This window comes from Crotalus tigris, unplaced genomic scaffold (assembly GCF_016545835.1).
Source record: "Crotalus tigris isolate CLP2741 ecotype Arizona unplaced genomic scaffold, ASM1654583v1 scf7180000024290.1160143, whole genome shotgun sequence".
NCBI lineage: Eukaryota > Metazoa > Chordata > Lepidosauria > Squamata > Viperidae > Crotalus > Crotalus tigris.
In genome coordinates this window covers 655,693-682,305 of record NW_024100463.1, presented here as the reverse complement: position 1 = coordinate 682,305, position 26,613 = coordinate 655,693, and the positions used below count along the sequence as shown (strand labels likewise).

Sequence of the window (26,613 nt, the reverse complement as noted above, 5' to 3'; positions counted from 1 at the left end):
TTACTGTATTAGAACATATTTAATGGTCAGATAAGTCATGAAAGTGTTGCTGATCCACAATAAGGAACATTATTATTATTTCTTTCATCCCGTGTCTTGCCTCATGCATTTACATAATTAAATGAATGGTTTTCAAACCCTCCTGAATTAGCTTCTCTAAATGTTAACATTTGATGCAAACAAGGAGGTCACTCGATGAAATATTGGGAGTTATCAATTCCTGTAAGCAAAAAAAAAAAAGCTGACAGCAGATACAATAAATCTGAGATAATTATTTCAGGGAGTTGTGGCCCAACCTGCATATTAACTCAGTTTAAGAGTGCTTTGATGAATTCAAGTGAAGTCAATTAATTACATTTCCAAGTCAGATGAATAGAGAGTCAAGACATCACAGGTATTGCCATAGTTCTTCAATGCTGAATATTTAACAGGAGATGATATTTTCTCTGCTGTCTGTGGCAGAAGGAGAAAATCAAGTAATGATGTGTGAACCTACAATTGTAAGTGGAATTAATATGAAGTCTCTGAAGAGAAATGTGCTTCAGTTTAATTTCCCCATGTTTATTGAAACAGGCAAGATATAGTTTTGATGCAAGAATTCTAAAAATGAACCTTAGGTAAGAAAAGGAAATGGAATATATAACTGGTTTATAAATCATATAAATAACACCAATAATATCCGTTATTAGTATACGGATAGTCTTTGAGTTAGTACCATAGCGGTTGTTATCTCATGGCAGTTATAAAGGCAATTTTTGACCATTTTTTTTTCTGCAGAATGTTGCTGAAAACCAAAAATAAATGCCATTTTTTTTTTGGCAAAACTCAGTCATGTGACTGTGGAATGTTGCAAACAGCTATAAACGTGGTCTGGTTGCCAAGTGCCCAAAATGTCATCATGTGACTGCGGGGGGAACCTGACTCTTGGAACTTTGAATCTGCTAAGTGACTGGCGTTAAGACAAGGACTACCTCTATATCCTCGGTTTATACATAGACATAAATATATAGATATAGTGAATGTCACAGAGACTTTTTTTCCCTGCGCACAAATCAGATTTATGCCTCAACCAAGTGGAATTATCTTTGTTTTCTGTTTTACACTTACTAAAGGAACCTCATATTTCACAGATGGATAAAACAGTTTTAACTGGATATTATAGTTCCAAAAATGGATCCCTAACAAATATTTGCTTGTTTCCTATTCCTAACATGCCTTGGGAGAATCTCTAGTGCAACTTCACACTGCTAGCAAAGCTGATAAAAACTAATTTTCACATCTGCAGATTCTCTAATACTTCATCCAGGCTGAAATTGAGCGAAATATGGATTGAACCCTCGCTATGTTTATTCCTTTCTCCATCATCTTTAAAGTCCCCCCCCCAAAAAAAAACTAAACTATTTTTTTGAAATTTGAAAGCTAGCAAACTGTTTAGTAAACTTGTGTCAACCTAATAAAGATACATTATATGGATTTTGTATTACCAGATAAAAGAAATCCTATATAACTAAGAAAAAATATATTTTTTCCTAAGAATATGGCAAACATGCCTATAGAAACAAATTCTCTCTGTCTCTCTGTCTCTATCTCTGTCTCTCTCATCATATTCCAAGCTCTTAAAAAAAGGTTATCATGCAAACTATTTGGGATTTTCATGAATCCCAAGTACACAAATATAGTCTCCTGCTTGCTATGACCTTATGCTCTCATCCACCTTAAATTTCTACACTTTCTATCCATAATACCGCCAGTAATTTAGTATAGTTTACTATTGGCTATTATGGTTATTGGCTAGTAAGCACAAAAAATGGGAGAAAAACAGCACAATGAACTAAAAATGAGAATAAAATCAAAAATAGAATTGTTGAAGCACTAGAGGGGAGAGAAAAGTAGCATGGTGTAGCAGGATTGATTTGAATTGTACACGTTTTTACCTCTGGGAGGTCCTTGGTTCTCTCTGGGAGCAATTGTTTTCTTACAGATGCTTTGTTACCCAAACTAGTTCAGTTTCATGAGGAACACTTGATGATGTTACCTAATTTGGGTAATGAAACATCTGCAAGAAAACAACCAGGCTCAGAGAGAACCAAAGACCCTTCATTTTAATCCTGAGCTACAAATATTCTCCTTTATTTTATCTCTGGCCCGGGACTTCAAATACAGACAGTGTATATTATTACTAGTATCTTTGCTATGCACTAGCAGTGTATTTATTTATTTGAAAAATTGTACATGGCCATCTATCTTATCTTAATCAATCCTAGACAGCTAACACAGAGACACATAATAAAAGCAAAAGATTAAAACGTGAACACACCATCGTCAGAGCTAACCTGACATTATGCCCTCCTCCCTAAGAGGGAAGACTGATTGTAAGGTAAGGAAGACAGGACCCTTCTTCTCTCACAGAGGAGGATGTTCTATATCAGTGATGGCAAACCTTTTAGAGACCGAGTGCCCAAACACTGCCACCGCCCCCCCACCTGTCCCCGTACCGTCTCCGTCACACCCACCCTCAGGGCCACTCACCGCTTCCACAGCCCACCACAGATTGCCCAGGAGGCCGAGCAGCGCCATGGCGGCTATGCCCTCTGCCCGCACCCACAGCATCAATTGCGCATGATGGGGCATGAGGGCGGAGTCTTGTCCCCACTGCCTGGCTGCCATGTCCTTGATTGTACTGCTCCGCAGAGGCCGCACTCGGGGGTGACTCTCCTCTAGGGGGCAGCTGGTGAGGAAGGAGCCATGGGGGGAGATGGGGCTGGGGCAATGGCTCATGTGCCAAAAGAGAGGGCTCTGAGTGCTGTCTCTGGCATGCGTGCCATAGGTTCGCCACCACTGTTCCATAGGGTAGGTGCATCTACAAGAACGCTCATTTCTTAGATTCTATTAGATGACCACATGTAATCAAGGGGACATGGGGTGAGGTAACCCTATGAATCCAGTGGATGGGTAGTCCAAAGAACCCACACAAGCCATGGCTGCAATCTTCTCTTCAGGCAAGAAAATTCAGGAGGTTCCTTAAACTGTGCACCAACTCTATCTGGGGGAGCCCTACCCCATTATGAGTTAAAAAGGGCAACCCTTTAGATACAGGGGACCCCAAAACCCAAAGTCACTCTATCTTGCTAGTGTTAAGTCACAGGCGGTTCCTCACTATGTAGGCCAGGGGTGTCAAACTGCCGGCCAATGGGCTGGATGCGTCACACGGAAGCTGCGCCCATCTCAGCTCCGGCAAGGTGAAAGAAGTCACGATATGTCACGACATGTCATGTGATGCAGCAAGTTTCACACCTCTGATCTAGACCCTCAGAACCTCCATGTCCTGAGTAAGCACTTGTTTGGTTTGGGGGTGAGATATATACTAGTGATACTGAACCTCATGCTGACGGGTGACTTAACTCACCAGCTTAATACAGATGTTAAACAGAAGAGGAGAGAGACCCAAGCCCTGCTGTATCCCAGATAAGATAGTTCTCTTCTCCCATCCAACACCGATTGGAACTGGACAAGGAGAAATGAAGTGAACCACTGGAGAACCATGCTTCCAACTTTCAACCTTACCTGGGGGCAGCATTCCTGTACTTATGCCCTGCTGCACCATCCGTCCTCTGACTTTCCTGCACTCACACCTTGCTCTGCCATCTCCCAGTCTTTCTATGTTTGTGTCCTGTCACACCGTCCATTTCCTCGTCTTTCTGTACTCAGGCTACACAGCACCACCCACACAACGGTGTTCATGTGCTTGCACACAACTGCACTGGGCCTCCTAGGGCCTTTCTCAGCCTCCCCTCCACATCACCACAGCAACCACTACCCCCTGGGCACCCATGCACATTACTTGGGACTCCTGCCACTTCTTGTTTAACAACCCACATGTCTTGAGTTTACGACAAAACCAGGACTGCAATTGCTAAGCAATGAGGTCACATGACAATGTGCTTTAGAACTTCATCGCTTAGTAATAGGAATCCCGGCAGTCTCGGCTGCCATTGTACTTCAAGAACTATCTGTAGTAGGATGATTTGAGTATATATTCAGGATGACAGCAATTAAACTAAGATAAGAGTATCATTCTATAGTCTTATTGTTTGCCTGTGAAAGAATATAACTGAATAATAAAAATCTGTAGGACAGATATTTTTTAAAGAACTAAATGGATTGTTTTGCTGGGAGCAATCATGAAAAATAATTTGTGGCATTTTGTATATGATAGTGAATTTAAATATTTTTAGAAGCCAGGCTTATTGAATCTGTATTGGTTCACAGTATTAGATGAAAACAATAGCTATTCAAAATGATTTGCTTATTATAATGTCAATAGAATGATGACAATATGACAATGACAACATAATAGCATATATGAAGGACTATTTCCTCAGGAAGATTATTTTTCAAATATGAATGCAAATTCTTCACATTAAATCTTAAGATCAGGATCAATTATGAATTTCAGGAGGCATTCACAGGGATCTATATTTTGGCTGTCCATTATTAGTAGCATGTATTGAGGATATCTTTCTTTTACAGAATGAAAACATATGGCCATTCATAATGGAGAAATTTCTTTATCATCTCATACATTGCTTACATCTGGGAGTATGGCACCTTGGGAACTACCAGGCCCATCAAATGCCTCAAATGTTTTCATGCAATTGGGGTTTTGGATAGGAATATGTTACAAAAAAAGGCATTTGCTTTAAATATTGCTGCCACTGAATCTTCAGAGAGGGCTTATTCATTTATTGTACATGGATACTGACAATAGAAGATCACTATATCAATCAAATAAGATGGGTGGAAATTTATATTGCCATAATCTCATCATGATGACTCTTGGCAGCTAACAACACTGAAAAGGCAACATAAAAAACACCACAGTGCTATTATATGAAATTGGATAAAACTGGACAAGGAGAAAGGAGGAGAAACTCTTTGCACACAACTATCGCATTGACGCTACCATGTGTTTTGAACCCCAGGCCCAACATACAACCATGTGTTCAGAGATATGATGTCCTAAACAGCAGGTACTAGGACAGAAAAGGCTCACTTCCTGGGTCTTTTAGAATGGCATCCTTTAGTAGATGGGACCCATAGCATGCCTCTTCTGCTGTAGCTGTTGGGATGGATAGTCACAATCAGGGAAAGGTGCTTTCTTAGGTAACCTGGTCCCATTCCATAAATAGCTTTATAGGTAACTGAAACCACCTTGAACAGAACCTGGAAGCCTACTGCCAACTGATCCAGTTCATGGAGAAGAGGTATAACATGTGCAGATTGACAGGCACTGATAATTACCTGCTCCCCTCATTTTGAGCTACTGTAGCTAAATTGCTAGGAAGAGCTATGATGCTCTTCAAAGGTAGACCCGTGTAAAGCAAGTTGCAGTACTGATGCAATAAATGATAATCTAAGAAAAGCATACTTATCAAAGAACAAAAGTCATACATCACTTCACTAGAGAAAGAGCTTACTTTCATTCCATTTAGCAACAATATTAGGTTCCAAGAAAAAATATACATTTCTTAGCCACTTCTTTTTTATGGCATTATGGATCTAAGCATGTGACTGGCGATCCTGTTAATATTTAAAAATAGCAAGTATTTGAACTATGGCAGAACTAAAGTACCTCTGGGCATTGACTCCAGTGACTCCATTCAGACACCACACATTCATTAGGACAATAGAGGATACATTTCTGTTTTTCCAAAGGAACTTTGGACTCATTACAAAACACAAGAGGTACAGGTTCACCATCTCCACCTTCAGTGGTGTTTATACATCTGTAGGATGATAAGAACATCATCTGCAAGGTGTTCCACAATGAAAAACAAATAAGTGATATAGTAAATAAAGTCAAGTCTCTGAATCAAGCTCAACATCTGGCGAATTGTTAGACACGTCTCTGCAATTATCCAGACAGCAGAATAAAAATGGTTTATCACTGCTTTCTTCTGGGATTTTTTTCCCATTTCCTGGTCTTACCTCCAGTAAGCTTTCAATTAAGTTTTTTTTTTTTACTTTTCAGAAACATTTTTATGTTTATTACATATGTCACATATGTGGATAACTAATAATTATTTAATCAGTTGATAATCTCTGAATATTTATATCATGCTAGTACTGTTGAGGAGAGCTGAAAGAATATGTAGAAATTCTGCAATTAAGTAAAATGCTGCTCATGAAATCAAAGATCTGCTTACAGTTCATGTGACAGAATTATTATTCTAAAGACTAACTTTATTTTCATACAAATATGAAATAGGAAACAGACTATTCTAGACACATTTTATTCAAAAGTGTTTTGAATAGCATAGTGTCACATAGCATAATACAATATTGGTTAGTTAATTTAAAAAAAGCAGTATAAATAGTTGAAGAGGGCTTCAAGTGATAAAATTAAGATAGTTTTATAAAGATGTTAATGGAAAATAATACCCTCAACAGCTGTTATATTTTCTTAGCTTGCTTATTTTTAAATTTCTTTTGTGAAGGTTTTTATTGCTTTAATTTTTTAAGATTGTTTTTAATTGTTTTATAATTTTAAAATTGTAAGCTGCCCAGAGTCATTTGGTTGAGCTGGGCAGCTATGAAAATCAAATCAAATCAAATCAAATCAATCAATCAATAGCCAACTGCTTTCATTTTCCACTCACCTGATTTGTCTCGTTTGTATTCCTTCTCCACAGTGGAGGGAATTTTGTGCACTGCTGATTTCACATTGAGACCACAGTTCTACTCGCCAGGAATACTGATTACACTCACTGTAACAGGGAACTGCCTCGTACACCTTCCACAGAAAACATACAAATGTATACATAATCAGTCACTTGAGTGAAAATTCTCCAGAGAACTACATTAGCAGAACAATAGAAAAAATCTTCTTCCAGTTGCTAAGTATTATGCTAGATTTTATCCACTGTTCTAAGAATAGTATAATGTTTAAATTCATTGATTTCTTGTAGACTTAAAAGGGAATGTGATAAGCATACAGCCTCTTAGAATAAAAATAGCCATTTCCAACAGTCTAAACAAGAATTCCATTACAATTTCATTTCCTCTGATGGCTTGTGCAAGATCTATGAGATACTCCCTTTTACAATTATACAATATATTGTACCTTATAAAAAAACTCTTTATGATGTCCACTATCAAGAAAAAAAACCTTTTTTCCCTTTCTTGATTGTATCACGTACACTGTTAAAGTTTCATTTTAGTATAAAAATGCAACTTTATTTTTTTGAAAGAATTATTTCAATTCCCCCAAACCATTGTATTTTTTTTCTATTAGTCTTTTTTTTAAATAGATCTCTAAAACAAACAATTGTGCTTTTCAATCAAACTCTACTTATAATACATACAGTAGTTTCAAAACAATTCGGCAGAAATTCAAACATAGGCACTGCATCAAACTGTTTAGGCAGAGCGTATTTAAAACAACATTCATCATTTCAAGGTCCCCTCCCCCCTCCCTTTCTTCCCCAATGTGTGCAGTGAGCCAAAGGAATTTTAGACCAGCTTTAGACTGGCTCTTATTATGGTCTAAATTTCTCTTATGAAAAATTTCTGTTTAAATTTCTGCCACATCTGGGAAGCTCTGGCAAATTTTGTGGCCAAGTTACGGAACATTTGGGTAAAATGGGTGGGGAGATAGGACATAGGTAAGTGCTTGATGGTATCTCTACACTTTGAATCTCTGGAAGTGCAGGTGTGGCTAGGTCAATTTAGAGGGGTGATGAAGTTGTGATGTAGACTTTTGATAGGGTCTAGCCAAAAGAGGGATGGTATTAAGTACAACAGAAGTAATTGAGCTGTCTATTCTAAGATATAAATGATTGGCAACCTGGTGCCCATCTATTCTTCTAGCAAAATAATAGCCTCCTCTCTTGACCATGCGCATTGCATCACTGGAGCACTGGAGCTTTTAGTCTCAAGGTACTGTTGATAAATGACAGGTTTGTCTCTACCTTTTGCTTCTGATCTGAGCTGACCTGACTTGTACAACTGAATCCTGGCTGAGCCAAGAGGACAGCATTCCTCTATCCAAGATCTCCAGAAGTTCCACAAAGAAGAAGATATTCCATGAATTTGACTGTTTTTTTTTTTTCATGCATCTATTGTCTTGAGGAAAGATGGCATCCAGATACATATCCTGATATTGATTTGTCTATTTCTGCCTCTTACTTTGGGGTCTGCCGAACCACCTTTAAAAAGCATGCATTTTCATTAAAGTGGTCTTGAGAGGAATTTACAAACTAATTTGGATAAAAGAATCTCATATACTAATTATAGCAAATTTGAATACATTATAGCAGTAAAAGCAGCATTTCAACAATAAATAGATTTCTTAAATGGGCTAACCATGGGCTAATTCATGCATCGCAAGAATTCCTCTTACGCTTACTTCTATATTACCTATGCTCCTAGCTAACAAAATAAAGTGCCAGCAGGATGCTTTGCTATGCAAGCCTGTTTCCTGCTTGCCCTCTCCTACCATAATCTTGATGCCTGTTCCCTCTGGAAGAGATATTACTGAGACATTAGGGGTGGGAGGCAGGCAATGAATAGCTAGATCTGATTCATTTACTACTACAGTAGGACTCATATGTTAAAGAGTTGGATGGATGATCTCCAGGTCATTATACAAATTGGCTGAAGGATAACTTTTCAAAATGGCCATTTGCATTTTTCTCTCTATGAATAAATGTGACAATAAGATTGCAGGGCAAGGAGGAGTTTTTAATATGTTGCATTTGGGATTCAAAGACTGCTCATGGCCACAGAGAGAACATCATGTCTGTTCCTGGACCAAGACTACTAAGCTAGTTGGTTTGCTCCAGTGCTCCCGTCTCCCATTAGACTGTGACATGCAATATCCATGGATTTTATTCTTGATCTTCTGGATGTGCATAGTTTTGTCATTATTGTTAGGATAGTGGATCTGCATACCTGCATGATTTATGTGTGTGTGTGTTCTTTGTAAAGGACGGGCACCTGCTCTGGAAATGGCACAGCAGTTTTTAAAACAGAACAAATTCCTAGTTAATCACATGATTTGATCATCTTCTCAATTTATACCCCATTTTTGTAAAAACCCTCTTTCAGTTACCGGACATTTGTATTCATTTGTCATCCTATCATCACCTGGAGTCATGTGAACAGATGGAGAAAACTACGCTCGAACATTATTCATTTGGCTAGATAGTGAGTCTGATAGGGAGATTGTGTGATGGGATGTCTAACAGATATAGGGAACATGGAAGTGGAAGCTAGAACATCAGGGGAAGGAATCAGACCCTTAAAGAAAAGATTCCTTTCTTCAGGGAGGTGGGAAAGGTGAGAAGGAGACTCAAAGTAATTTCATCTTAATCACAAGAAGTGTAAATTGATCCCATTAATTGCTTTGGCAGGCTTTCAAGAGGTTGTTACTTTACCCTATTAGCAATAAACTGAATTCCAGAAATCTAAGTAGTTCTGTTTCCTGAGTTTGCCAGCCTTGAAAGAGTTGGCAGAAACCTCTTTTTTCCTGAGCCAACAATGTAAATACTTAACTCTATTGCTCTTGGTCCCAATGGTGCAGCACTCAGGGACACCAGCCATGTAAGTGTGTGTCTGTGTGAGCATGTATGTTTGTGTGTGTCTTTGTGCATGTGCATGTGTGTTAAAATAAATGAAGAATGGCAGCCATGACTGTGAAATGAAAAACTTGCCCCTTTTTGGTATGCATCAAATGCCTATAAAAAAGGCAGGAACACAGCTTTAATTGTGCAATCTCAGCCACCATCTTGATGTTTTTGAAACTTTCTGCAGATGTTTCTGGAACCATCACCTATCGAGAGGGTAAAGAAAAACTGAGGTACTGCATATAATTCTGGTGTTGTTTTTTCAAATGAAATTACTTTTATTTTTTTGAAAAGGAACGTGAAAGATGAATATGTTAAGGATTGTATGAGTAACTGACAAAAAAAATTCAGATTGTTCCAAAATTTGGATGGTTCTAGTCCTGCCTCAGACATGAAAGCCAGCTGGGTGACTTTGGGCTGGTGACTTTCTCTCAGCCCAACCCATCTCACAGGGTTGTTGTTGTGGGGAAATTAGGAGAAGGAAGAACCATTAGGTACATTTGCCTTGTGACATTTATAAAAATAATAAACTTGGGATATAGGTGTAATAATCTAACCTAATCTAATCCTTGGAGAATATGTTGGGTAATATATTGAAATATATACATTAAATTATAACTTGAAAGGGAATTTAAACATAAATATAGGTTGAAAATGTAATCAGACTGAAGGTACTTTTTGTCATCTTTGGTGGACATACAAAAAAGCTAAGAAATATTGGGATCGGATATATACTTCAATTGAGAGACCTTAGAATAAATGTACATTTAAAATCATATTGTTTTCTTTTAGATTTGATCGAGAAACAGCTTGAAATAAAAGTGGGAGTTTGCCTTTATGTGTGATAATAGCAGTGAGATTTTTGTATTCACAGAGATGGAATACTCTGTGGCAGATTCCCACAATGGAATTATGGATGGTAAAATTAATGCAATTGGCAGACATGGCAAAACTGACTACTTTGATTAAAGAAAACACTTTGTCTAGATTTGTTACTTGGAAACCAACTTTGGATTTTTTTTTCTTGAAAATGAAAGAAATGAAACTTTAATTTTGGGATCTGATGATTAGCACTATTTATGATGGTAGAAATACTGTGTAGTTAATTTTATAGTAAGAGGTTATTATATTTTATATTTGAATCTGTACCAAGTTAGAAGTTTTCCTTTCCCTTTCTCTTCCCTCCTAATCTTATTTCTTTCCTGACTTTCTTTTGTCTATTTCTTTTTTTTGTGGTTTTCTTATATTTTATTCCCTGCTGAAATTTAATAAAGTTTTATAAAAAATGAAATTACTTTTCTCACAAAAAATACATATGGACAATTTAAAGTTTGAAATTAATAAGAGTTGTTGATGGGGGTCTTTCTTATCCTTTTCTTTTCATACGTTTTATGTTCAAACTCAGCAATCCATGTTTCTGAGGTAAACGTTATGAAAGTGTCTCTGCAGATGCTTCCCCCACCTGCTGTAAAAGTCAACCAAAGAATTGCATGAAATAGGTCATACTATCCAAGGTTTACCTGGTTTCTTCAGATTCATACTTTTCTCTAGAGCTTGAATGTATAAAGCTGAATTTACTGTTTCAATACAACCTTATTTCCAAACTCTGGTCTTTCTGCAGTATATGAGGATAAATATATTAAGACGGAAAGGATGAAGCTATCCTTAAAATGAAATGACACAAGGTAAATAGACTGCAGAAGAGAAGTCAAAAACCAAGTAATCATAAGAGATAGATGTGTCATGCTAATAAAACTAAAATGAAGATGGACAGGCATCAAGAAACCAGCCATTCCATTACTTTAATAGCTAGACACGTTTTTTTTTTCAGATTCTGAAAGTGCTGCTCATATTTTAGATTTTAGATATATGTTCACAAAACACAATCCCTGTCTTCACCTCACAGACTGTGTTCCAAACAAACCACATTACAGTTAACATTATGGCTTGATTCATATGTCAGCCCAGAACACTGGCAGGACTCCCAAAATGTGCCAAACTTCAAGTAACTACTCTAGTGTTGCCTAGCAAACACATACCTCTGTCATACCTAACTAATCCTGAAGTACCTAACCATCAGAGGGCCTTTACTTTTGCACAATGTCACTCTCATCAGCTGTTCTTGAAGGTTGATACAAGAAGATCCCCTTGGATCAATGACCCAGTGAATCTGGACATGTAAAAAGTACTGAACATGTACTTCTTAAGTATATGAACTACAGAGGTATTCATACTATCCTCATCTCACCATTATTGCACACATATCCAGGACACATTGGACAATTCTATACCTCCCTGATGTTCTCAGGTACTAACCGTGCCACAACACACAATGGTGCCGGATTCTGCACAGCTGCACTTAAAATTTATTAGAAGATGACCTGTGCCACAAACCAATTTTAACGAGTATCTAGTTTTTCATTATACTGCTCAGTATTATGATAAATTTTGTCTGCCATATTGCCCTGTTTCCATTCACTGCTCCTACCCCTTCTTTTAAATTTATTTTAATTTTTGTTTTTATACTTTTTAACTTTTTTATATTAAAATTTTTATAAACATTTTACAATAAAATCCCTCCCCACCTCTCTCCCTCCCCCCTCCCATTAACCCTCCCCCCCTTCCCAGAGCTGAATACAGAGCTAAAAACAACAAAAAAGAACATAAAAAATTAAATAAAGATCAATCAATTATACATAAATGCTAAAAAAATTTAAAACCCCTTTAACTCCATTACAATAAAATCAACAAATCTAACCATAACAACTTTATACAATAAATTATTCAAAAGCTAAATAATACTTTCTAATCCCATATTTGTTCTGAACAAAATTTACCCATCTTTTCCATACAGAGTTGTATCTCTCTTGTGAATGGTCTTTCAGATAAGCCAATATTTTTGCCATTTCTGATAAATAAGAAACTTTAAAAAAACATTCCTCTAAGGTAGGCAAGGAGTCTTTTCTCCAATATTGCCCAATCAATAACCTTGCTGCCGTAATAAAATTCAACATTAAAGATTAAAATAATCTCTTTACTATCACAATCTTTTTATATACAATTTTATTCTGTTGTGTTTTTATGCTTTTTAATTGTTTCTATACTCTCCTTAAATATACATTTAACAAAAAGAGGACAAAGAAGAGGAAAAACTTGTCATTGATTCAGCCTTTGTTTTCATAGCAGGTTGGAAACTGATTTTATTTTTGGTTTGCCGAAGGAATCCTCATTTTCTTCCTCACTGTCAAATATCTATATTCTGTAGTTTAATTTCTAGGACTCCCTAAACTTAGTTTAAAGTAGGTTGATCAAATCAAGCTGTTCTCTGAATGAGGCAAGTTTGTTCATTTATATTCTGAACATGAATATGCAAAACATTAATTTCTTCCTGGTGTTTCTCTCCTACAGAAAGGAAGGACTGGCTGCAGTAAGGATGGCACAAAAACCTTTATAGAAATGAATAAAAAGCCAGGACAGAATTAAAAGTATCTGGCTCATGCCACTTGGGGATAAAGCTTTTTTAAATTATGAATTTATACCCTAGATTCCTCTAATTTTGAATTTGTTCCCAATTCACTAATAATGCTTCAGTGGGTTAGCCCTTTCTCTTCATTCTCCAATAAAGGTGAAAACTAAATATGTTAGTCGTAAACCAAACTAAACAAATCTCTACCAGCAACCCTGCCAAAAGACTTTTGTTGTGTTGGCAATGAAGCAAACAAGGACACCGACAACTGATGAGTGACAGTGAACATGATCTGTCTATTAAGAAAGTCAGTGTCACAAAAGTTGATTTCAAAGGCCATGCCTGAATGGAGTACAAGATCAAATAAAATCCTTGTGGCAAATCTGTTGTTAGATATGGGTTTTTACTCATGACATCCACAAAAATCGCTAAAAGCTTTGTGTGCATGATGAGTACAGATGAGATATTTCTTTCTATTCTCTTCCATTACTGTTCCTCGTATTTGTTCATTGCTCTTCCTATAAATCTCATTTAACTAAAAAAAATTATAACTGATTTAACTAGGAATATTAATCAAATTCATGGGTTTCTGGATGCAGATTTCTAAAGTGTTCAGGTTCATTCAGCTACTTCATCTCCTATGCAACAAGGAAGAAATGGACTAAGCAATTCAAAGAACAAGATTTCATGATTTCATGCATGATTCCATCAATATTGACTTTACGTATCTTTCCAATGATGTATCTTGGTACTAGTAAAAGATTATACAAAACACACATGGGTCCAAATTATGTGTATTCCTATGTTTATCAAGCTTTTGGTTCCCCTCCCTCTGGCAATGGTTCAGCAAGATACATATTAAGTGAGTGTTCATCATGTGGACAGAGAAAATAATCTGGAATAAGTGAGCTTATCTGGCTAAGAGTAAGCTAGAACATGGTCTACCCACTCCTAGTTGAATGCTTTAATTATTACAACACCTAGCACAATTCACTCTGGGAAAATCCCAAAAAGGAAAATTTCAGAACAATACTCCTAGTTAACCAGTCCTGACTGAGTGAAGATCAACTATCATCCATGAAGCTCTTCTATTGCTGTATGTTCCTGCCTCAAATGCAACAATGGGAATGATAAATAGTTTCTTCTTTAATCCAGGCCATGGTATTGATTTCTCCAATATGCAGAAAAACATGTTAGTCTTTGCAGTGCAGAGTACATAAGGCAAGATTCTAATTCGGTCAAAGAGTCTACTGTAGGGCAATGCTCTCTAGGGAAGACAAGGCATCCTAATTATGGAGACTGGTTTTTCATTGAATTCTACCCAGAATCGTATCACCTCTATGTAAGAAAGCATCTTTTTGAGACAATTATCTTTATTTCCTTGGAAATTTTTTATTCTGTTGTTTATTTCTTTCAGAGTAAATAACTCCAATCTGTCATTTATCCAATGGATTCCAAAACAGTATACAACCCAGTGAACATTATTTAAAGAAAGTGCAATCAACTAGTATTCTTCTTAGCAATGTACAGAAAGAAAGGAGGAAAAAACAAACTGGGGACAACATAAACCTATTAAGTTGTCGATCTGCCATCAGGTTATAAATATGCATTGGTCATAGTCCCCGAAGAGGTCATTCTAGAATTCAGGTGCATGCAAACACTCAAAACTTTCTGCATGCAACACTTGTATAGGAACTAGACAACCCATGATCCATTGAGTCATCATTCTTTCTTTCATATAATATAGGTTTACACCATTTGCCTTCCCCTCACTCAGCACAGCCTTGGTGAAGTATTCTCCTCCTCTTCCTCCTCTCCTCCCCCCCACCCCTCTCCAAAAAAAGTCTGCCACTTTTCATTCTTTCAGGGAATAAAGGGAGTCACTGACCCCAATGAAAACTATACCCCTAATCCCCAGCCTGGAGTGACACTGCAAACGGCCACAGATTTGCAAATGCAAATGTAGTAAAGATCCTTGAAATTTCAATTACAGAGGAGTGATGGGTTCTGGGTTTTGTATGCATTTTTAAATTTGTCTTTTTGAGGTACTTGGATTCAAAAATTGCTATCCTGGTGTGCAGCATTTTACCCAATTTAACATTACAAATAGACAAACAGACAGGAGAGTTTTAGTAGTACATAGTTATCTGAAATTAGAGACATTCAGCTGAAGGTCTGAAAGTACAAAGAGAAGGCTTTCAAAATTATAGTCATCTGTAACTTAGAGATATGCAGTACAATATACAACTTTGCAAATGATGCTAAACTTTTAGGCGAGTAAAAACCAAAAGCCCCTGTGAGTTGCTCTAAAAATAATCAATTTAAACTGAATGGTCAACTAAGTGATAAATGTGGTTCAGTTTAGCTAAGTGTGAAGTAATATACACTGGAGCAAAAAAAAAAAAAAAATCAGATACATGTAAATTGATGAGGTCTGAGCTAACTATAATTATGACCATAGCTAGGCTCCTAATGGATAGTATAATAAGATATCAACGGAGAGTCTGGCAGCTATGGAAAAAGTAAAATTCCATGCTAGGGATCTTTAGGAAAAAGACTGAAAATAAATCTGCCAACACTGTAATCCATTTATAAAAACAACAGTATGTGTGTCTTGGGAGTATTGTCCATCACCACCTTTGAAAAAGAATATAACACAACTGGGAAAAGCGCAGGAGAAGATAGTGAAAGTGATCAGGGGTTCAAATACTTTTGATCAGAAAGGCTAGAATACAAGGGACTCTTTAGCATGGACAGATGGTGACTGAAGGTGACCTGATTGAAATGTGTAAATTTATGCCGAAAAATCTAGGTATAAAATCTGCATAAAATCATACAGAGAAAGTGGACAAGGAGAATTCATTTTCTCTTCAAATGTTGGGACTAGGATCATTCAGTGAAGTTGATCGGGAGATTTAGAAGAAACAAAAGAAAGCATACAACAGATGGTTATGTGTAAAATTCATTACTATACTGTATGTCACAATGATGTTCACTAGCTTTGATCAATTTAGCCCAGATGTATCAGGGGCCACTAATCTTGAAAGACACAATATTAGCTCCAGACTATAGGCAGGCTCTTTCTATTTACCAGTGTGGAAACTATTTACTGAAATGTTTATTTAATCAGTCTTCTAGGCTTCCTCAACTGCACGACAGCTCTCATTATCTTAGAGAATGCAATAATGAGGACTAAAAACAAGTGACAATAGAAGGACCAAACACTTACATGGGAAGACTAACACAGCCAATTGTAAAAACAGTAGACGAGATACTGTAACAGGTAGAAGGAATAACCTTGAGGAACAGGAAGGAGAGCTGCAGCCAAGACAACAGACAAATAAAAGAAATCTAAATCTGGGGCAGAATGTAATTTGAAAAAGTGTCTCAGGCAGGACTCTCCCTAGTTCTCACAAAGATAAAGAGAGGGAATTGCAAGGTTTCGTTACCGTAACCTTATAAGAGAAATAGTATTTGCATTCGTAATTTTGATTTTCTAGTCTGGTCTGGTCTGCCTTGAAAGGCTGATTTTAGTCTTTCCAATCTGCTGGAAAAAAACCCCAGATCTTCAAGGGTTGGGGACCCTGTTCCAGTTCCAGAGGCCAGAAGAAACAACAAGGAAACTTATTCCCGGGTTCCTCAAAATAATATTGCTTTACCGACAGGACCAGGAGTGAGCAAATCTTGCCAAATCTTATTAGGCAGGCAGAAATGACAAGAGAGAGGCAGTCCTGCAGTTGTCCACCCAAATATATGAATGGCTTTCTAGGTCACAACCAGCACCTTGAATTAGAGTCAGAAGCCACTGGTGTTAGTATCAATTGGTATCAATTGCTGTGAGGAGCAGAGGCAGATAAATTTTCAAAAAAAAAAAAAAATCCTTGTATACGTTTTAATATAGTATTTAGTATATCAAAAAGGCAGTTTGGTATAATAGATATAATTGCACAAGGCTAGAAATGAGGATACTGTGAGTTCTAATCCTGCCTAGTATTAGTTGGCCTTGGATCAAGCATTCTTTGTCAGCCTTAGGAAAACAATAGCAAACCATTTCTCAAACTTCTGAAAATGTTGTCAAGAAAACTATGTAGACTCATCCATGTAGTTATCATGGTATCAGGTCTAGACAGACTAGAAGGCATAAATATAGGCTGCTTAAATATTTAATTTTTAAACCCACTCTCCAACCCATTAAGGTTATCAAGATGGCTATAAAAATAAAACACAACATTAAAATTTATTTTAAATTGCTGCCATCGGCTATAGTTCCAACCTAATAATGCAATGGGTTACATCCAAGTCATCATCATTAGCGCACCAATATTCTAAGCCAAAAGACAACTCCAAACAAAGTCAAACGTTTTTAGGAAAGCATGCCAAGGAAGTGAATAAATATTGAACTTGTTCTAAATTAAGTTATGGGAAGTTTGCCAGTTACTGAAATATCTCGTATGAAGCCTGGAGTAAAGATGATTAATGTGGTAATAGAATTTTGAATAGCAAAATTTGCAACTGAAAGTGACCTCATGTACTTATCACCAGGCAAAGAACATCTTGGAAAAAGGGCTATTTTAATGGGTAGTACCTACTATAGACTCTTTTTTGTAGAAGTGTTCTGCTACAGTCTATACTATTTAATTTTTAGGAGGAGGAGGAGGTTTTTTTTGTTTTTCAGAGAGATTCCCTAGCTTTCAGATGAGCAATTTTAATTCAGCTTTACCATGCTGTTTATGGTGCCATAAATAAAGACCTCTGGGCGAAATATTTATCAGAAGCAAATTATGAGAATGCAGAAGCAGCCAGAAAGAAATCTAGTACCTGATAGCGAACTTAGATTAGAATTAGATTTTAGAGTTTCTGCTCATTCTAAGGCTCTGTAGTCATACCTGATTTATATGCTTATAATTCAAAGCAATAGTTTTAAATTCAGTAAGAAAACAGTGGATTAAAGAAAGGCACTGATGGACTGTAGAATTCAGATGTCCATTGGATAAGCTATCACTCTATACTCTGCCAAGTAGAAACCATGCTAGAATGCTCAGGTGATGAAATACTTTATTTCAAATCTAAACAATACTTCTACTCAATACCAATCATATATATATATAAAAGTTAAGTCCCTGATCTGGAAGCACATTTATAACAGTACACTGTATAGTATTTTTCTCATGGTCTGGACATATATTTTTATGAAGTCAGAATTCATTTTCATTTTGTTCTTCCTTTGTTTTCATGATGAGAACAGAGACAAATCAGATTCAACCAAGGGAAGCCTACTGCATTGAAGGGAATATCCTTCATGAGAGATCCATTTATACAATGTGAAAGGGACATATTTTGTTTTGCCTTCACAAATTAAGTTTGATCTCTATTGCACTACATTACAATCCAGTTTCCTCTTATTCACTTTGATCATACCTTGCAGAATTACCATCCAGAATTTCCAAAGGCTGATATGGAAATCACATCTATTTAGGGTTAGGTGTAAGAACTTTCCTCTGAATCATCGAACTCTGATGAGACTATCCTGCTGTTAAGTCTTTTTTTTTAACTTCCCTTTTGACACTGTAACATCATGGAAAGCACAGCAATGTGCCCAATTTCTCCAGTTGACTTTATCTAATATAGAGATTGGGCTAGGCCGGGGATAGGCAACCTTGGCTCTTTTATGACTCGTGGACTTCAACTCCCAGAATTCCTGAGCCAGCCATGCTGAGGAGAAAGGGAGAGGTTTCCATGTTGACTCAGGAATTCTGGGAGTTGAATCCACGAGTCATAAAAGAGCCAAGGTTGCCTACCCCTGGGCTAGGCCTAAGGGAAGGGCTTGTATGCTGCAGAAATCTTTATGAATCCCATATACAGAAGCACATTGTCTTCCATTAGGAGCTCTTGTTAGTGCAACCTGGCCAGCCAAGTATCAGAGATCATTGTTGTTACTGCACCAGTGCAAGTCTAGTTGCAACACCTCTTTTTATAAAGGGAGGTAAATAACAACGCTTCTTTAGTGAAATTAAAGTTGAATGTTCCATTTCTCCAATGATCAATTGATTGTCTACAAGTAGGGAATTCCTACAAAAACATATCCTGCCTATAATCCCAAAATAATATTAAGTATTGGATTCTCTCCTACTGGAAATAATAACAAAAAGTATAAATAAGAACTGATAACGTTGTCTTCTAATTCTTTCTGGATGGTCTCCAAATTGACACCCATCATGGTATGTTTTTTGTTAGTGAATTTCAGATGCACTAATCACTTAGCAATGCTGGATAACACCAAATTCTAATATTAGACTTATTCTGTGTATAATATTTATATGTCTCCTATCTCCATTTTTCTAAATGAGAAAGTTTCAAGCTTTAGCATTTCCTCATATGTGAATTGTTTTAGTCCCTGATAATTTTGTCTATTTTGGGGGGAATTTTTCCAGTTGTTGCTCTTTTTAACCTTTATTTAATAAAAAAAATACAAAGAAAAAAGAAAAAGAAAAAAAGAAAACACAATAAAACAACAGCAAAACTATATATAAGCACATCTCATACAAGTTTATACACAGAGCATATATATATATATACAGACTAGTTTAAATGATCATATTTCATTTCAATTATTCATATATAATCTATATCTATAAACAATTCTTCACGCATTTCTTAATGCTAAGGGACTAGTCTTTCAGCAGTGTAAAGATTAAAGACCTGATGTTGCTACTTAGGAATATTTCCCCCCTCCCCCAGCTCTAACTTTGATTTCTCTTTTGAAATACAGGATCCAAAACTGGACATATGGCAGCCTTGTATTCCAGCACATTTTTTCAAAATGAAGTGATTTTGTGTTCTTAGAGTCTTCCCAATTCATTTTAGATATCAACAGACAAGATATATATCATAGATCTGTGTTGAAATTAAAACAATTTAGCCTAATAATCTTCTACCACTCCACAAATAATCAACACAGGTCTAATATGAATATTCCATAATATTCCATAATAACTTCTCTTTCATCCTCCATAAGTTTGGAGGCTGGAAGGGGTATTTAAGAATGAGTTAACTGCCCTGGACAGGTGAGACCAATATTCGGACTTATGGTTGAGATAAAAGATCTTATTAAGTCATCATTCCAAGTTGTGCTTAACCAGAGCATTCTAAAGCTTCCTACAACATTCTGGCTGATGATTGAGATGTTTGTATTTTCATCAGTATTAACTGCCTTCTTCCATCCCATTGTAGTTGCTCAAGCATTTGGCTACCCAAGCTAAAAGAATGGTTTTTTTTTTTTAAAGTGATTTTTAAATCACAAGATTGATGCTTTTGTTTATCTTTTCAGGGAGCTAGAGCTCACCAGGTATAGATATCCAGAGTACAAGGATCACTGGAAAACTGCTTTTCCTTTTTAAATATAATCATCATTATTAATTGCATTAGTATGATTAGGGTTCCCGGTTTATGAATAAATAAACTGCCAGGCGCTAAAGCCCATTTTCAGTGTTTAGGTGGAAAAATCTGGTCAAGACTTTTTCCTTACTCGAAGAAAATGAATGGTGGCAGTGAGAAAGTACTTCATAACCCATAACTCTCAAGCAGGAGAGAGGTGAGCTGAAGGGCATGGCAGGAGCAATAAGACAAATCTAGCTACAGGTTTAATCTCTTAGTTCAAAGTTAGTTAGCTGCCATCAAGTAAAGTTCAATTCCCTGCACCAACATTGTATGATTCACTGGGCAAGGAACTTTAGATATAATGTAAAGCTTGAACAATGGGAGAATATGTGGATGAAAGGTTTACAATTTACATTAAATTACAATTTAAAAGAAATTTTTAATAAGATAATGTATCATTGGTATTTAACACCAGATAAGAATGCATAAAGGTACTTCAAATAAATGTTGGAAATGCAAATGTAAAGAAGGGACTTTTTATCATTTGTGGTGAACATGTGATAAAGCAAAGAAATATTGGAGTAGGGTTCATATTCTAATATATCTAATCTAAATTTATTATCTATTATTTTAATCATGCTTTGAATTTTTTAACAGTTTGGCATAATTTATTAATTTAAAAAGAACCATAACCATTGTTTTAATTCTACACCATTGTTTATTACTACATTTAACATATTAGGAAATATGTTAAAATCCTATAGCGTATAGTATAGTATAGTATAGTATAGTATAGTATAGTATAGTATAGTATAGTATAGTATAGTATAGTATAGTATAGTACAGTATAGTACAGTATAGTACAATACCGTACCGTACTGTACTGTACCGTATCGTATTAGTATAGTATAATATATAGTATAGTATAGTATAGTATAGTATAGTATAGTATAGTATTAGCACAACATAGCACAGCACAGTAACAAATTAGATAATTGCACTATGGACTTCAATTTGAAAGAGAAAGGAAATATCTCTAAACACTCCTTGAATGCTCTGAGTGAAAAATTAAATTTAAATTCAAATAACAATGCTAGAAATTTGCATCTTTATTTCTCTGTCAGTAAACACATATATTAACATTAATGATGTATTTCTATAGCTACTTTTTATATACTTTCTACAACACATTTTATTCTATCTCCATTCATATTCAGATTAATCCAAGAACCTTTTCTGCATATTAAACTTATTTTTTAATAACTTTTGGCTGAACCTGAACAAGGACATTATTTGCCATGATCAGTGTTTCTCTAATAACTCCCAGCTGTTTTATAAAAAATATCTTTCCATTTGGCATTTTTGTTCTCCTCAGCTGGAATTCGGATACTCAGTATTTCTAAAAGTTACACAATGGCTCAATCAGTGCCTATCAAGACTTATTGTTCTTTGAGGAAATTATTGACTCCAATTTTGCCTCAGCAAATACCTCAGTTTTCAAGTCAGTAAATCTTGATATCACCCTCAAGAAAAGTCAATATCTTTTTATTATATTAGAAGTATCCAATGACTGAATCAGGTGGCAAATCCTGGAAAAGAAAGCTTTTGTACTATTTCTACCAAAATGAGAGCAAATTAATACTCAATTATTTCTTCCAATGTGGGTTTGAACATGTCTAGGTGCCAGTAAAAGGGAGAAAGAAAAAATAATGTTGAGATAATAACTTTCCTGCCCACAGAATAAAAGGTAGCAATTTCTAAACAATCAAGCTTGGTAGTTTGTGTTTTAAAAGAGCAGGCTGATTTATTGAAGCATTTAGTTGGGTGGAGAGGAAGTCAACGTTTAGATATTAAATGCTACTATTAAAACTCTCTAGCTGTGATTTCCACTTTATAGGATTTGTTTTATATTCCTTTGCCAAAGTGTCCAAAGTTCACAATCAGACAGCTGTAACATAAATTGGTTCTCTAATGTCTTTCTACTGTTGGAATGCAGAGGCCTTAAACAAATATTCTGAATTTTGATCAACAAGCTTCTACACTCAACCTCATACAACTCGGGTACATTAGTATAAGGATTAACAGAGACAACTATTCAGATATTTCATGGTGTCAGTAAAGATCAACTATTGTTTTGCAGAGTTGTTTTTGAATTAAATCTTAAAACTTAAATAAGCCTATTTTCAACAGAACCCAGAACAGTCTTGTACAGTTTATTTGACAAATATTTAAGTGTATTTATTTCCCTTAGTTCCTATTTTTAAACATGATAAAGCTAAGGAGCTGCATTTTTATTTTATTTACTTTATTATTTTATATTTTATTGATGTAAATAAGCCACAAAATCCTTGAAATACAGAAGAGAAAGGTGGAACAGAACATTAAGTTAAAATGAAAAAAAAGGTTTAGAATATTTTGTCATGCCTCCTCACCAACTTTAAAGGATAAATTGGAATATGGGAGGGGAGCACAAGGGAGAGAAGGCTGAGGTAGCTCAAATGGTTCTCCTTTATCTACCCTTTTTAAAAATGCAATGAAACTTGTGTTTATTGAATTCCTATGCACACTAATTAAGAATGATCACTGGTAGACTCCTGATTTGAGAATGTCAGGTTATCAATGAAAACCAATACTATCAAAATAAATCCACAGTGTATGGTGACTGTAGACTTTAAACATCATTATGTTAGACAGGCTAGATCAGTGGTTCTCAACCTGTGGGTCGGGACCCCATTTGGGGTCGAATGACCATTTCACAGGGGTCGCCAAACAACGCAGTCCGCCATTTTCCCCCCTTTTCCTTAGCTGTGCTACTCCCTTTTATTCTATTGGCTTTTGAAAGCCAATAGAATAGACTCTCTTGAATAGAGTCTAATTCTATTGGCTTTCAAAAGCCAATAGGAATTGTCCAGGCTGTCTCTGCCCTGCTGAGCCCACCAAAAGTCCCATTCTGCAAACGGTGCTGCACCAGTTGAGTAGTCCTTGACTTATGACTGGTTGAGTAGTCCTTGACTTACGACCGGTTGGGGGTCGCGGCATTAAAAAGGTTGAGAACCACTGGGCTAGATGGAACAAATTCAGGTTTTGCCCCCAAATACCTTTTCAGTACAAGAAGCATTCTATAGCTGGAGAAATGGTAAGTAAACATAAATGGTTAACCTACTGAGATGTAATAAAATTTTCTCTTTGTAAAATTAAATCAAGTGAAGATTTGATAACAGAAGGATATCCTTGCCAATTATATTTTTTATGTAAAATTAGGAGAAAAGCTTATAGTTGGTAAAATATTTTACGGTTTTGAACAAAGCAAGACTGAATCTGAAACAGAATTATGTAGTAATGATGAACATGTTATTGCTAAAATGTATAAACTTTGGGGTCCTTGGTGCTCTCTGAGCTTGCTTGTTTTCTTGCAAACGTTTTATTACCTTAACTAGGTAACGTCATCAGTGCTAGGAAGGAGTGCGGTTTGCTGTCAGTTTATATTCTGGTGTCTTGCCTGTCTGGGTAGGTAAGGGTGGTCTTAGGGATTCTTTAGTTGGGCTGTTTACTAATGGCTCTTTAGCAGTTTCTTGATTGGGGTATTGCTTACTTGATTGTTGGTCTGAAAGTGGCCTTGGAGTTAATCTATGCTGATCTGAGTGCTGATTACTGGTGGAAAAGTGCAACACCTGCTATGTAGGACAAACAGGCAGAAGATAGTTTCAATTGGGAAAATGTGACAATTCTAGACCAGGCCAAATCCAAAACATGCCAGGAATTTCTAGAAGCCTGGCACTCTGACAGATCAGCCATCAATAGACACATAGACATTACCAACATCTATAGATTATGCAAAAGAGACAATCAACCAGCCCAAAAGAAAAATAGACTCCAGCACCTCCGCACCAGTAATCAGCACCCGGATCAGCATAGATTAACTCAGTTTCAGATCAACAGTCAAGTAAGCAATACCCCAATCAAGAACTGCCACAGAGCCATTAGTAAACAGCCCAACCAAAGAATCCCTAAGACTGCCTCCACCCACCCAGACAGGCAAGACACCAGAATATAAACTTACAGCAAACCGCACTCTTTCCTAGCACTGATGATGTTACCTAGTTAGGGTAATGAAACGTCTGCAAGAAAACAAACAAGCTCAGAGAGCACCAAGGACCCCTCATTTCAACCCTGAGCTACAAATATTCTCCTTCATTGATGTATAGACTTTTGTTGAAATATCATACAGAAGAAGAACAAATGAAAGAATGTATGGTGAAATGGACTAAAAACTTTGGCTGTAATATACAGATGGACCAATAGGAAAATGTATGGTTGAAAGGACAGAAATTTACTTTATGTTCTAGCCTTAAAGAGAATTTTTTACAAGATGATATGTCACTGGTATTTGTCACCAGACAAGCTGTCTGGAATATATAAAGGTATTTCAAATCTTTGCTGGAAAAGTGAATAACATTGAAGGGATATTTTATCAAAAAGTCAAAACATTTTGGATACAAATACATGCATTAATTCAGAGGATTTTAAAGGTTAAACTACGAAACCAGAAGCTTTTATTTTGGGATATTGGACAAGCAACTAGAACTTTGTTTTGACAATTGCAATAAGACTTTTACTTCCTCAAAAATGAAACTCTCCACATTATCTACAACAAAGGAATGATTGATGGAGATAATGGGACTTTCAGAGATGGCTAAATTAGCCTCTTCAGTTAGAGAAAAAACAATATCTATATTTATGGCTGACTCAAAACCTCCTATAGCAGTGGTTCTCAACCTTTTTAATGCCGCGACCCCCAACCGGTCGTAAGTCGAGGACTACTCAACCGGTCGTAAGTCGAGGACTACTCAACTGGTGCAGCACCGTTTGCAGAATGGGACTTTTGACGGGTTCAGCAGGGCAGAGACAGCCTGGACAATTCCTATTGGCTTTTGAAAGCCAATAGAATTAGACTCTATTCAAGAGTGAGATCATCAGATAGCACGGGGTGAGGTTTCATCAATATGCTGATGATACCCAGTTATATATCTCCTCCCCGAGCTCTCTCAGTGAAGCGGCCGATGTGATGGGCCGTTGCCTTGAAGCCGTGAGGGTCTGGATGGGGGTTAACAGACTCAGGCTCAATCCTGACAAGACCGAGTGGCTTTGGATGTTGCCTCCTAAGGATCATGTCGACTGTCCAGTGTTGACTCTTGAGGGGGAAAATATACCCCCTTCGGAGCGGGTTCGCAACTTGGGTGTCCTCCTTGATCCACAGCTGAATTTGGAACATCAATTGATGGCTGTGGCTGGGAGGACCTTTGCACAAGTTCACCTGTTGCACCAGTTGCGACCCTACCTGGACCGGGAGGCTCTCCTTACAGTCACTCACGCCCTTGTCACCTCACGTTTGGACTGCTGCAACGCACTCTACATGGGGCTACCCTTGAAAAGTATTCGGAGACTACAGTTGGTCCAGAATGCAGCCGCGCGAGTGATAGTGGGTACTCCTCGATACACCCACATTACACCTATCCTCTGTGAGCTGCACTGGTTGCCTATTGGTCTCTGGGTCCAATTCAAGGTGTTGGTCATTACCTTTAAAGCCCTATATGGCTCAGGGCCAGGCTATTTGCGAGACCGCCTACTACCTCATAGTTCCCTACGTCCGGTTAGATCCCACAGGCTGGGCCTCCTTCAGGCCCCGTCAGCCAAGCAGTGCCATTTGGCGGGGCCGCGGAGGAGAGCCTTCTCTGTGATGGTGCCCACGCTTTGGAATCAGCTCCCCCCGGAGATTAGGACCGCTCCCACCCTGTTGGTCTTCCGTAAGCTACTTAAGACCTGGCTTTTCCGGCAGGCCTGGGGTTTATAAAACCTTACCCCTGGATGATTGTTTTTGTATTGTTCCTTTGTTATGTTTTATGTGTTTTTTATTGTTAGCTGCCCAGAGTCCTTCATAAATTTTAAAAATAAAATAAAATAAAATAAAGAGAGTCTATTCTATTGGCTTTCAAAAGCCAATAGAATAAAAGGGAGTAGCACAGCTAAGGAAAAGGGGAAAAAATGGCGGACTGCATTGGTTGGCGACCCCCGTGAAATGGTCGTTCGACCCCAAATGGGATCCCAACCCACAGGTTGAGAACCACTGTCCTATAGATTCTTTGC

The 26,613-nt window shown here is 36.9% G+C and overlaps 1 protein-coding gene across 1 annotated transcript in view; it reads right to left on the bottom strand.

Moving 5' to 3' along the window:
• The window catches only part of THSD7B (thrombospondin type 1 domain containing 7B), a 338,191-nt gene that overhangs the window by 49,943 nt on the left and 261,635 nt on the right, over nt 1–26,613 (bottom strand). The window contains exons 16-17 of the mRNA XM_039323974.1: nt 6,660–6,793; nt 5,633–5,786 (exon numbers count right to left, since the gene is read on the bottom strand). Of these exons, the coding sequence (XP_039179908.1) occupies nt 5,633–5,786; nt 6,660–6,793 (288 nt within the window). The remainder of the gene's footprint in view (nt 1–5,632; nt 5,787–6,659; nt 6,794–26,613) is intronic.